The sequence below is a fragment of the Uloborus diversus genome, chromosome 7 (genome assembly GCF_026930045.1).
Source record: "Uloborus diversus isolate 005 chromosome 7, Udiv.v.3.1, whole genome shotgun sequence".
Taxonomy (NCBI): Eukaryota; Metazoa; Arthropoda; class Arachnida; order Araneae; family Uloboridae; genus Uloborus; species Uloborus diversus.
The window spans coordinates 128454942-128468492 of NC_072737.1; the positions used below are offsets into that span (position 1 = coordinate 128454942).

The 13551-nt window shown below is 32.6% G+C and overlaps 1 protein-coding gene across 1 annotated transcript in view; it reads left to right on the forward strand.

Moving 5' to 3' along the window:
• The first annotated feature begins 344 nt into the window (after positions 1-344).
• Positions 345-13551, forward strand: part of LOC129226103 (nuclear transcription factor Y subunit beta-like) — a 29491-nt gene continuing 16284 nt past the window's right edge. Inside the window, exons 1-5 of the mRNA XM_054860700.1 lie at positions 345-435; positions 7331-7427; positions 7971-8047; positions 10928-10993; positions 13469-13536. Of these exons, the coding sequence (XP_054716675.1) occupies positions 7349-7427; positions 7971-8047; positions 10928-10993; positions 13469-13536 (290 nt within the window). The 5' untranslated portion in view covers positions 345-435; positions 7331-7348. The remainder of the gene's footprint in view (positions 436-7330; positions 7428-7970; positions 8048-10927; positions 10994-13468; positions 13537-13551) is intronic.

Genomic DNA, 13551 nt, shown 5'->3' on the forward strand with positions numbered 1-13551 from the left:
CTAGTCTGACAGTACTGTCTGACCACGGATTGTATGGAAAGACAAACATCCGTTTTACAGGCGGAAATGGACAAATCTATTATTTCTAGCAATGTCAGCTTCTGCAGAAGCAGAGTCTCGTTCAAATAAGCGGAATACGCGCATCAAAATTTTACTTTTTCCCCTCATTCAGATAGATTCTTCTCTTCTACACGTTTGAAAATTCCATACAATCCATGGTTCTATCATCCGTGGTGGTGGCGATGGTATTTCATCTCGCCTTCTAACGGCAAAAATGAGCAAGTGTGGGAAATTCATATGTTAACTGTAATTGCACTCGCTTCAAAACCTCCGTTTCCGAGGATTTGCAGTGATTGGTTATTACGAGCTGTCGTGTTTCTTAAGTTGTCAAAATATTTGTCAAATAAACAACAGTTGCATTTAACATATCCTCAGGTGACTATTACCTAAAAAATATAACAATACAATTCATTTGTGACATTTCTAATTTTGATTATTTGGAAATCGGTACCTTTGTTGATGTCATTATAATAGTTGAGAAATTTTTTCATTTTATGATGCACTGATTAATTACTCAATTTTGTCGCTTACTTTAACACTTAACTTGAATCTATGTAGTAATCCGATCGATATTTAATACTATGTAATTAAAAGCAGACCTTACATGTTGCATTCAGAAACAATAAGAATTGGAACAATTGATATGATGATGATGTATAAAACCTCATTTTGAAAATATAAAAGTTGAAAGCATACTAAATGCTTAAATTCCGAAATTTTAATGGTGTAATAAGTACATAAGTGTGTAATCATATGTTAAATCAATATGAACAAAGAAAACGCTCTTAAATATTGTGCTTCTGAGTTTTAGTATGAAAATAAACTTACATATTAAATAAGTAAAGTCTAGGTTATTTTTAATGTTTATGTCTTTGATACCGATTTTGCCACATGGTTTATTAGTCTACTCTGCTCAAGTCTTAATTTGTATGAGAATTTATGAACGTTTGACTCTTGAGCCTTGAACTTCTCCTAAGCTTTGTACAAAAATATTCACTTTTTGAAAGGAATTCAAAATCAAAAGAAGTTCTCAACTACTGCACTTCTCTTTTTAGAAATCGAGACTTAATTTCTTGAACACATCTATTTGCTTTGATTTCTTGAGCAATAGAATGGATGAACTAGAGATTTGAAGAATCAGAAAAAAAAAAAAAAAGAAAGGAAACAGGAAGTTTTGGGGAAATTTTTTTGTTTTTTTCCGGAATGATTTATTTTGACTTGGGAAAACTTGAACATTTTGAAGTTTCTTGCACAAATCAAAAATTTATAATATTTGCATTCCAATGCTTTTATTTATTTATTTATTTTTATCTGTTTTATGTTCAGTACCCCACGTGAAAACACGAACTTTAATAATGCAAGCTGAAAGTGAATTTAATTTCCCTGTGCAGTTTTGTATGCACTGGGCAATGAATCGATGAAATTACAGAAAGGACCCCTGCTCTATTTTTTTGCAAAATTGAGTTAGCTGTGTTTTTACCATATTTTTATGTAGAGAAATCGACTAGTGTAGAAGGGAAGTGAGTCCTGGATTAACAAAGCACTTTATTTAAGGGCCTGACTTTTTGTTTAGTGCAGGAGGGGCATATGTCCCAGACTTATGCCCTTTCTGCTCCTAACGGGAAGGAAGGAGTAGTAAGACGCAGTGTGAATGCATGTCAGGATCATAGAAGAACTAGTGTTTTTTGCGTAATGAAGTAAAAACAAAAAATACCTTTACTCTAGCATTATTAAGGTAGGGGCCGATCCTTAATTTAGGAGTCGGAGGGGGGGAGGGAAGGATTGCCTCTTTCCTTGACTTTGAAAGGATAATTCTTTTTCCTTAAATGTGCGTGCTTTTCATTGCTTTTCGATAAAATTTGCTTTGAGTATATATGTACACTCTTCCCTCCCCCCTCCTGAAAAATTCAAAATTATGGGTCTGGATAGAGGCAGTATCATAGGTAAAATAGTATCTCATCAAAAACAAAAACTCCCTGTTGTAAAAATTTCCCCGCCGAGAAAACCTTTACCTGTTCCCTACAAAAAAGGCCTTCATCCTAAACCCCGAAAACCCTCAGCCTTAATAAGTTATGACATCTAGTTTTCCCGCCAAGTATCTGCCAAACTACCATCCTCCCTGTTTTCTTCTTTCGTTACAACTATTTTTGCTGGAACCTGTCCCCATCACCAATTGCTTACCGTGAGGATAGTTCCTTTAAATAGTTTTCACTCCTGTTTAACGGGTAGCTTTTTGCTCACCAAGCAACTACCTAACTTTGCAAAGCTTCCAGCCAAACAGTATTGAAAACAATTTAAAGGATCTATCCTCACTGGTAAAAAGGTGATAATGGGGGCAAGTTCAAGCGAAAATAGTTGTGACGAAAGAGGAAAACAGGGTGGATATTAGTTTGGCAGATACTTTTCGGAAAAACTAGATATCATAACTTTTTAAGGCTGAGGGTTTTTAGGTTTAGGATGAAGGCGTTCTTTTTTATAGGGAACAGAGAGGTTTTCTTGGTGGGGAAATTTTTACAACAGCATTGTTTTTAATAAGATATCACATCTTTTTGCATTGATAATTATTACTTTGTGTTTTTAGAATTGAGAATTTCAAGTCGGAAATTTTCAATTGAAACTACGTATTTTGTGTTTGTAAGAAACAATAATGGCAAGCTTAATTTTACGTCATGTTATCTTCTGACCAGCTAGATTTTATGTTCGTTTGGCAAGAATTGGGGCATTTAACTTTTATTGCAATCTTTTTATTCTCTCTGTTGGAAAGAAAACTGCTTGAATAATAAAATACTATATTTTAAATTATTTTGTTTAATGAGTATTTTACAACTTGTCACTAGATTCTATTAGTTTCTTTATTTGACGGATTATTTACATGAAGTTTTTTAATGTTTTACAGCTTGTGGACAATTTTAATCTAGCTTTTCACTTTATTTAGTGACTTCTTCTCTTAATTTTTTTAATATTTTATAGGTTAATTTTAGTTGTTTTGGTGATTTATCTTTCTTTTTAATGCAGCTCTTAGTCTTGTTTAACGTCTTTGTTTTTTTTTTTTTTTAGTTCAAGACAAAATAATGTATGGTATCTTTAAACAAGTAATGGCGGTAATGAATAAAATAAAAATAATCTTCAAAAGGTTAAAAATAAGCCACATCATGCATTTGTAGTGGAAAAGTACAAAGTATTCATATGGTGGGGGTTATTTTAACTGAGCTTTTCACTTCACTTAACAACTTCATTTCCTATATGGCGGATTATTTTACATTTTAACTACTTAAAAAATTAATTATTTGGCGAATTATTTTCCATTTTAATAGAACTCTTTGTCATGTTTAATACCTTGTTTTGTTTAAAAGTTCATTAAATAGACAAAATAATGTATCGTATTGCCAAAAAAAAAAAAAAAAAAAAAAAAACCCCTAAGCCATTAAATATATTAAACTTGTATGAGTCAGAAAATCTATGCAACTGTTCATGGCCCTACTTAAATTGGCTTAAGCTTATAGCGCCATCTAGTTGTGCCATGAACTGTTGGATTAATTTTAGTCTTGATTGAATTTCATTTCCTAAGACAACTTTTAAATAACTGTTTGATCTGTTTCAGCCTTGCAATTTCAGTCAAAGATAAACAAACCCTATGAGCTGAGAGTAAGTACACAAAAATTGAGAGGAAATTAGTGATTTTCAAACTTTAATTACTCCGGCCTGTGATGTCCCTGGGGGCTGAATTTTTGTACATATTTTCAATAGCTCACCAATAATATGTATACAGAAAATCATTAACAAAGATTCCCGGGGGCTGTTACAGACCCCTGGGAAGGTATTATTTGGGGGATAGAAACTGGGGGAGAGGGGTCAAATGGCACAAAAGGCACACCAGTAGGGCACAAGGAATGTGTCTGCAAAATTTCAGCTCGATCCTTCGTTTCGTCTGGGCTGTAGCCCTGTTAAAGAACACGAAAAGGTTTTTGAATAGCAATTTTCTAACTTAAATTCCTCCTCCCCCTGATGGTCCTGGGGATTGTAATTTGGTATACCTGGTCAGGGGCCACTAGAGATAGAGTATGCCAAAAATCAACTCAGAGGGTCTTCATAGGGTTGAGACACAGAGGGGTGAAAACCCCAACTTGCTCTCTCGTGTAAACTGTTCTTAGTCGCATGTTTAATTTCTTTCGTCTTTCTTGGCGGTATATATTTGGCTTTGTTGGTGACTGACATTTGGCTTTCTTGGCGGTAGGCATTTGGTTTTCTTGGAACCGGGATGCTCCTGCATTCCGTGATCGAATAGAAATTTACCGATTTCTCAGGGATTTTATCAAGATCACTCTAGGAACTGTAAAAAAACTATACTCTTTCAGTGATGTATGAGCTAATCAAAATAAGAACAACACTGCAGGAGACTTTTTCTAGGAAAAACACCAAATAAATTTAACAAGGTTGCCCATAACTTTCCTCTGAGAGGACATTTGTTTGTCCTTTGTGACCAGGATTTGGGATAGTAAAACAAATGTTAAACACATATGGTAGATTTATTGCCATGTGAAATCTGATCTGTTGTGAGTGAAATTCTGAAATTACATCAAGATTCTCCGTCAAATCTGTTGAAGCCAATGAATTGTGTAACTGCTAAAGCATTGTCCTTCATTTTTTAAGAGAATTTTCGAAAATTGATTCTATGGGATGACAAGTATCTTCAATTTTCTACGTTCATGATGTTTAAATAATCAATAGAACACTAAAGAAACGGTTTCAGTCTAGCTATTTTATAGACGGTTTTCAAAAGTATACTGCCAAGATACTGCCATGTAACGCTTGTCGGCTGAACTACCTTTGCCAGTATTGAGAAAGGAAAAATTTTCATAATGTAGGAAGAAATAAGTTATCAAGCTGATTATTCAGTGCAATTTTGAACATAATCAAATCATATTAACAGGTGCATCAAAGTTGGTACACAAAACCAGACAAGAGAAGGATAGAAAAAGATTTCCATGGAGGATGTATTTGATGAATATTAATAATTTTATGCACATGTGAAATTTCAGCTTTTTTCTCTGTTTGTTAGTTTTTATTTATTTTTTTACACCAGACTTTATTATTTCTTAAAAGCAAGACGAGCAAAAGATGAAAATACAAGATTATTTTCTTAACCCATTACCCGCTGGTGTTGCGTTGACGCAATGGTTATAATGAATATTCATAGAAACTACACTGGAAATCTAATTTTTTTATCGATTGCTAATTTGAATTTAAGAATATTAGTAAAAATATGTTAAATAAAAAAATTGCTTTAAATTTCTTTTTTTATGTATGATAAAAATTGTTTCTCTCACATGGTTTTTTTGACTAAATTTGTGATCCAGTTTTCTGTCAGAAAAAATAAAAATAAAAAAAAGTTTTGGTTTAGATATGAAATACTTTTAGTCGAGGTCACTTTTTATCAGATTATTCCTCATAGAAACTGCTTCTGCTGGGGAGGAGTGGGAAGTAAAAACTGGTGTTGAGTTGATGCAACGTCAGCGAAAAAGGGGTAGGCTAACTGTCTGTCTCAATTGCTTTAGGGTAGAACTATATTTCATTTTTATTCTGCTCGTTTTGACTGTGAAAGCTGTTTTTCCGTCTCTGCCTCTCGAAATGCCCAGAACAAGATATCTAACTTTAGAAGAAGATTTGGAACAGATTTTCGAACAAAATTCAGATGATGATGATAATGAAAATGAAGAAACAGATATTGTTGTTGTACCAACAGAAATAACAGAAGCTAGTGATGAAGAAGAAGGCAATGACAACATTTTAAATAATGATAATGAAGTTTTACTGGGCGATACTGCAGGCGAAGTTGAAGTCTGCGCAAAAAAAAGTTCAATTGTTCCAATTCCCGTAGTAAAAAAACTAAAAAACGAAAAACAGAAGATTGGCGATGGACAAAACAGGAACCAATTGATAGGTATCAACCAAAAAATGAAGAACAGGTCCCCATTCAAGCTGTAAGACACACTCTAGAAGGTAAAGCTAGTGTTGATATTTTTAATCTTTTTTTTTGATTCCGATGTTTTATCGCATCTTGTAGAACAAACAACTTTGTATGTCCAGCAAAAACGATGGAATGACAACGCTGTTGTGACTATGGGTTCAACCTATGGTAAAATTGAGCCTGTCAAAAACGTTTCTCGCTATTCCAGAAACCAGAAGAAGAAGATATCTGTTCCTCAACCTTGTATAGTTGAGCAATACAACATGAAAATGGGGTGTGTTGATTTGTGTGACAATATAGTTTCAAATTACAGAATTAGAGTCCGAGGGAAAAAATGGTGGTGGCCAATATTCTTCAATTATATTGATGTTGCATTAACCAATGCTTGGAAACTTTCAAGACTATCGAAAGAAGAAAATAGAAAGTCACTATTGGATTTTAGGCGAGAGATTGCACTTCATCTTTTACAGACCCCTTATGATAGTGACATGAAAAAGAAAAGTCCAGCTACAGGACGGCCAAGCAAATTCAGCTTACCAATGCCTGTATCTGGGGGACATTTTATCGTAAGATCGACAGACAATAAAAGACTACGCTGCAAGAATTGCCACAGCCAAACTATTTATTGCTGCAATGTTTGCAAGGTTGCACTTGATCACGATTGCAGTGAAGCTTTTCATGTGTAACTATAAAAAATCGATGTTTCCTCAATTTAAAATTTCTAAAATGCATTAATGTGCTTATTTTATATAAATTTCAGTTTCTCCTAAAGTGCTCGGTATGGTTAAGAACCATAACTAAGATTATAAAAATTTCCTGTGTGTAAAAAGCATTGAAACCGCTGAAGAATTTCTGATAAAACTACTTAGCATTAATACTCCTTTTCCGCTGACATTGTGTCAACGCAACACCCTATATTTGTAAAAGTAAGTGCATTTTTGTTCTTTTTTAAGCATATTACTATTATATAGGTTCAGAATGATAACTTTTATGATTTTTATCCAAAAAAAAAATAACGATTTCGAGTTTCGGCGGTTAATGGGTTAAGATAATGAATTTATGCACATTAACTTCACTATTATTTTTTTGTTACTTTATTATATTATTTTTAATTATCATAATTCAGTTTGGTTTTGGCAATATACAATAAATGATGCTTTCTCATTCTACTCTTCCCCCTTCCCTCTGATATGTTTCCAAAAAAGAAAAAAAAAAAACTCTCTGTGTCGGTCTGTTAGCATTGTAATTAGTAATAAGGTTTCTTAAAAAATAATTTTCCATAACTATTCAATGTTTTTTCAGCAGTAATATTTTTCTAAAATGGACAATGGTGATAATGGTGCTGGAACTTTGAGTGACTCATTTCTAGCTGGAGGCCAATATATTGTTCATGCTGATGGTAAGTATTAAATACATCTTTGATTAAAAGGTATTTTACTTTTAAAGAAATAAAGAAGTTATTATTATTTTTTTTTGAGGAAAATAATATTCTAGTTATAATCTATTTTCTTAGTTAGAGTTTTGATGAACTTGTGATTAATTGAGCTTACATTAATTCAGCCTTATTAGTTGATAAAATTTTATTGCACCAGTCACATCATAATACAGGGAGCAACTCCTTTGTAAAAATGAGGAATAAATGAAGACCACTGTTCAGAAGCTATTTTTATGAAACATATAATAGTATTCATATCATATAATCTGAAATTGTTGAAATAAACTGTTCAAGCCTCAGAAAACGAAGCTAATACCTGGGTTTTTCTTAACTTCTCACATACGAATATGTATTGTATGCAATTACATTTATCAAAACTAAACAAGTGAAATATTAGCTATATTTTTGTAATTTCTTTTTAAATAATATCTTTGAAAGCTTCTAAATGTTAAATATGAGTATAAATATGATTGTTATGAAAATAACAACTCACTTTTTAAAAAACAGATGGAGATGAAACGATGGGAATGTCCGGGGATAGTATGGATGCTACTGATAAGGATGGAGAACCTTTAAGAGAACAGGTACTGCTTTGTATTTTCAATTACACTAATTTTATATTACAGTTGCAGCAACTTTAAGAGATGACTCTCACAAGAGTGGGGTTAAATGTACAACAACAATGGGACTCTAGCAGAGAGGAAACCATCTCCCCTCCCCCCTGAAAAAGGAATTTAAACAATAACCTATTTCCAAACTTTACTAAACTGGAAAAGAGTCGGTGGCATGTCTTGGCTCGTGACAAGACAGAACTATCCCCCCTCCCCCCCCCCCCCCGCAAAAAAAAAAACCTATTTGTAAGCTTTACTAAAATGAAAGTAAACTTGTGGCATGCCAGGCAAGAGATCCATGAAATAAGATGGACCTTGCCCCCCTCAAAATTAGGGATTAAAACTATACCTACTTCTAAGCTTTACTAAAATGGAAAGAAGCCTGTGGCATGCCCTGGCAAGAGATCCCTGAAATAAATGGGGAGGGGTAGGAGCATGTGCTAAGGTCATCGTAACACTTAGCGAACTTCTTTCTTATCTATACTTCTGAAAACATGCATATATGTTTGTAACACCATTGTCTTCGACTGTCAGTCATTCTGAAGAGCTGTCCTTAGATTCATTTAGAAGAATTTCGGTACATAGACATACAGATGTGTCTGACATGAATTATAAACTATATTATTAAACCTGGACTTTTATGAGCTGACATTGGTGTTTCTACCAAGTTTGGCCAGACATCACCAACTTGCTTCCAACTAACAGAGGCAGCGAGAGGCCTTGTCAGCTTAGTCAGAAACTAGGAGCCTATCTCAGAATCGGAGAGGTATAAGTTTTTTAAATTTCATGTGAGGGAGGTGACCCAGTGACCAAACTGATTAATAGCTCGCCTTGGCTCTCAGAGCTCTTTCCAAATAATTGCCAAGTTCATCACGAAATATAAGCAGCTGTAGAAGATGGCTGTAAGTGTGTTGTGCATGTTAGCATCCTTCTTGGAGGCACAATACAAGTACAGGCCTGTGCTATGAGTGATCCTGATTCTATTCCAAATGAAACAGTAGGAAATGTGGAATTGAACCTACGTATTCAAAAAGACCTGTTTTTGACGTGAGCAGATTTTCCTCTCTTGTTCCTAGAATTCCTTGCAAAAGGGAAATTTCCTTTGTGAAACTCCTGAAAAAGCTGTTATTTAATTCCTCCATAATCATGAATTTAGAATTTGCTTGGAACTGAAATCAGATAATTTAATATTGTGAAGAGGCTTTGTCTGCACTTCCAGTAATAAAAGTTGAAAACTTTATCATTTTAATGAACTGAAGGATAATTTTCTTCAGTGATAAATTGGTAATTTGAGACAACAATTGAATTTTTGTAGAAGAATCATGCATGCATTATTTTTAAACAGGGTGTTTCTTAACTTTTCTTGATTCTCTTTTCATATCAAGTACCATCTTTCATCAGTTTTTGGGAGTTAAATGTACACCACTGCCTCATTCATTAATTCTCTTGAATATTTTTCAATTCTTGAACAAAAACATGTTAATTGCCTTTTTTTAAAATAAAATATATTGTAAAAAATGTATTTCTTAACAATGTTTTTCTAAAAGTTTTTTTTCTAGTTGTAAGAAAGGTTTTTTCAGTTTACAATGAATAAACATGGATGTACATTACATTTATGGGAGAGAGAAGGGAGAGACTTCATTAAAAAATATATATATGTAGAGCAGTCATAAGTGCAAACAACTATGTCAAAAAATATATGGTCCAGTGTGAATATTCAAACTGGAGATACCACTTTTGAAGTCCAAAGTTCTAAATGAACTACATCTATGACTGCTTAATTGAATTTTGCCAAACTTCACTCTTTATCTAAACTTAACCATAAAATAAGAGAAGCGCCATGTAATAGTTACAAATTTTTGTTTAATTAATATGATACTTACAAAGTTTGAATTTTGCAAAAAAAGTTTTAAGCAAAAAATAAATTTATCTCAAGAAAATAGCAATTCAATATTTCTCCTATGCATTTGCTTAGTTTTGGTAGATTTGTCTTGACCTTTTGTCTTAATTACTTGTAATTAAATGCAAATAAATCATGTTCATTGCATACTTTTAATGCAAATTTTTTCAATGTATTGATTTTACGTTATAGTATTTGATTTTTTTGCACAAAGATTTTTTGCCATTATTCAAGTTCATGTGTCTTTCAAACAGTCTTTGAACTCAACCCTGTAAGGAGTACCTTCAGGGATCATCCAAGTTTTTCATTGAGAAACAATTTGGCCCTAGTTTTTATTTGCTTCATATACTTTGTGTAAAATAGTGGTGTACAATCTACGGCCTTCGGGTCGTATGTGGAATGCAAAGCTGATTCATGTAGTCTATTGTTGTGTTCAAGTTTTACAAATTGAACAATGTACATTCTAGGATCATCCAAACCAACTGATCATCTTCATTCAGTGTTATGAATGATTTTTAATATTTGAAGCCAATTAGTCAGAAATTGGTCTTCATTTTCCCATATTTTTGAGAAAAAATTTAAATACTATATTTGAATTTTGTATTTGTTCTGAGCCACAAGATTCATCTTTTCATGAGCTGCAACCCGCGGGTAAAAAAAAAAAGGGTTCTGATGATGTTAATGGATCCAACAAATCTTGTGCTCTTAATCACCTGAGCGACTAATTAAAAGTTCTTTTGAAACAAATAATCTGTCTGAAGCCATGTTAAATTTTTCTATAAACTCTGAGAAATAATTTGTTTAAACCCAAAAATTATTCCCACATTTTTGCAATGCTACAATTTTTGTCAGTATCTGTGTATGTGAAATATGTAGATTTAAAAATTTATAATTTATAAGACTTATAGATTTTTTTTCTTGTAGTAAATGCGCATTTTATATTATTGTTACAGGACAGGTTTTTACCTATTGCAAATGTAGCAAGAATTATGAAAAATGCTATTCCTAAGTCTGGCAAGGTTTGTCTCAACTTTATTGTTACTTATTATTTTTTCAGAATACTTGTCTGATTTGTGATCTAATTTCAGAATTTTAGTAAAAATTTTTAAAACTTTTATCGATGCCTAAATCATGTAGTAGTGCCATATATTAACTACTTAATGCATTTGCCCATGTTTGATACAACAAAGGTTACAAGCAAACTTGCACTTGCCCGTGTCTAACATAGGCAAATTTTGATTCTCCTGTTATCTTTTTTCCAATAACTGTCCAAAATCTGTTTGAGTAAAATAGATAAACTCAATTATAATTAAACTTATTTACCAATAGCACCACTAGTACTCCCAATGGCACCCCATGTGCAAAGTGCATCCAATTCCACTATGCAGCATTTTACTTGAGTACCAAACTGGTGCATTTTGATGGTTAGCTATAAGTTAGTTAGGAATTTTTTGTGATAAACTGACCTAGATAAAATGTTCCACTATCTGCAAACTCAAAGATATTCTTTAAAATTTCTTTTCAAAAAATGCAATGCACTACCTGAATCCTGTTTCACTAACAGCAAAAGCGTAAAGCTTATGTGAGTAGATCTCCACTGGTATGACTCAAATATCATGATTAATAAATGTGCTAGTTTCATACAACATAAGTTATTGCCTCACAATCAACAAAATCAAGACACATTGCAGAACAAAACTAGATAAATTAAGAAAATAGTGAAAAAATACCAAAACTGTATGCAAATTGTGAAAATTTTCTGCGAACAGCGTTCAGGGGTTTCTCTATATTATCTGGGTCTGGTTATAAAGAAGTTCTTTTGGTGTGGAAAAGGTAATATATATTTTACTAACTTGTGTTAAATGCTATAAAAGTAAACAGTACGTACCCTTTGCTTTCCAGGAAAAATTTGAAATGATAGGCCTGACCACATATTCCAGTATTTTGAAGATGTTAAATCACATGACAATTTTATATATATATTCAAGGAGCAAGCACACCTTCACTTTCAAAAATAAAGGGGCTATGCCTCTCTAGGTTTTTAAGTTGATTATGAACAATCAGTCAAAAAATGATAAAGTTGATCGATGGTTCACTTGTTTAAAGAACGATTTTACTTAATAAGTGTATTTTACATTTTTTAATGTTATTACTTCATAAAAATTAAAAGGAAGCTTTGAATTGGAAGAAAAGAATCTAGTGTGGCTTAATACCCAATTTTTGAAGTCGTGTCTGTAATTTTTTAGAGATGGTCACTTAATCAATCTTATATAATTAAAAACTGAGCATATGTATCTATCTATGTACGTCCAAGTTACTTCATCCCAAACGCCAATGAACTGACCATCAAGCCAGGCATTGATAGATTCCTAATTTTTCTGTCTTTATGTTTGGCTGTTTAACATAATCCTCCGATAATAATTAGCAAAGATATCAATTAAAAACTATTAATTATGTCACTTAGATTTTGACATAAAATCCCTAATTTTCGAAAGCTTTCCTCCTTCAAAATATTATTCAGTGCTTCAACTTATCTTTTCTGTAACAAAATTTGTAGCATGAAGAAAATTATTGAAAAGAAAGACATGTCGCCATTTTTTCCCTCTAATATGAAGAATTAAAATTTGGTTTTGTTTTGAGGATTTTCGTGTTCTTGGGATTTAAAATGTTTCCTTTCTGGTTGTTTTTCTGCAATCTGCCTCAACATTTCATTGATTTTGTAAATTTTTTTTTTGTTCATGCCTGATTGTTGTTCACGCATAACTTGACATAAGTGTTATTTTCGAGGTGGACCGTGCTAAGCCTGGCAACGCAACTAGTAATGATATTAAAATTCAATTGCTCATTAAAGTTTCTTTTTGGGGGAGCTGTCCACCTACCCCTTAACCTTGCACCTCTTTTGATTCTTCCATTTTTTCCGGTCCCAGTCTTTTAGTGGTAATCCAGCCAAATAAATTATCATTATGTGTAAAATACTTTTGAATCACTCTATTTATTTTCTATTAACAAATTGTACTTCTTTTCTATTAACAAATTGTATTCATTAGGCAGAAGCTTATTTCAGCTTTGCCAGAACTAACAGCTATGGTTTTGAAGATAGTTCTGGTTGTCTTTAGGGATGATATTACTTTCAAAATTTTCCAAAGCCTTTTCTGTCAAATCTGTTCTTGTTTGTACCAATTTCGTATTTGAAAACCTGAGAAAATTGCTGATTAAGTGTTTCTGTTTTTGTGTATATCAGTTTGTGGATCTTAAGTTTTAAAAACTGATACTTGGAGTTCTGAGAATTTTTAAGAAACTGTTCAAGTGAACCATGCATATTAAGCTGGTACTGTAAGAGGTTAATTGCTTACCAATATTGTGATTATTTCCCTGCTTCCATTTATAATTTTTGATTTTATAAGAATGCAAATTTTCTTCTTTGTATGCAAGTTAAGTATTTTTGTTCAGAATATATTTTTTTGTTTGATACTTAATTTCTGTTTGATTTCTAGATTGCTAAAGATGCTAAAGAGTGTGTTCAAGAATGTGTCTCTGAATTTGTTAGTTTTATAACGAGCGAGTATCCTTTTTAAAA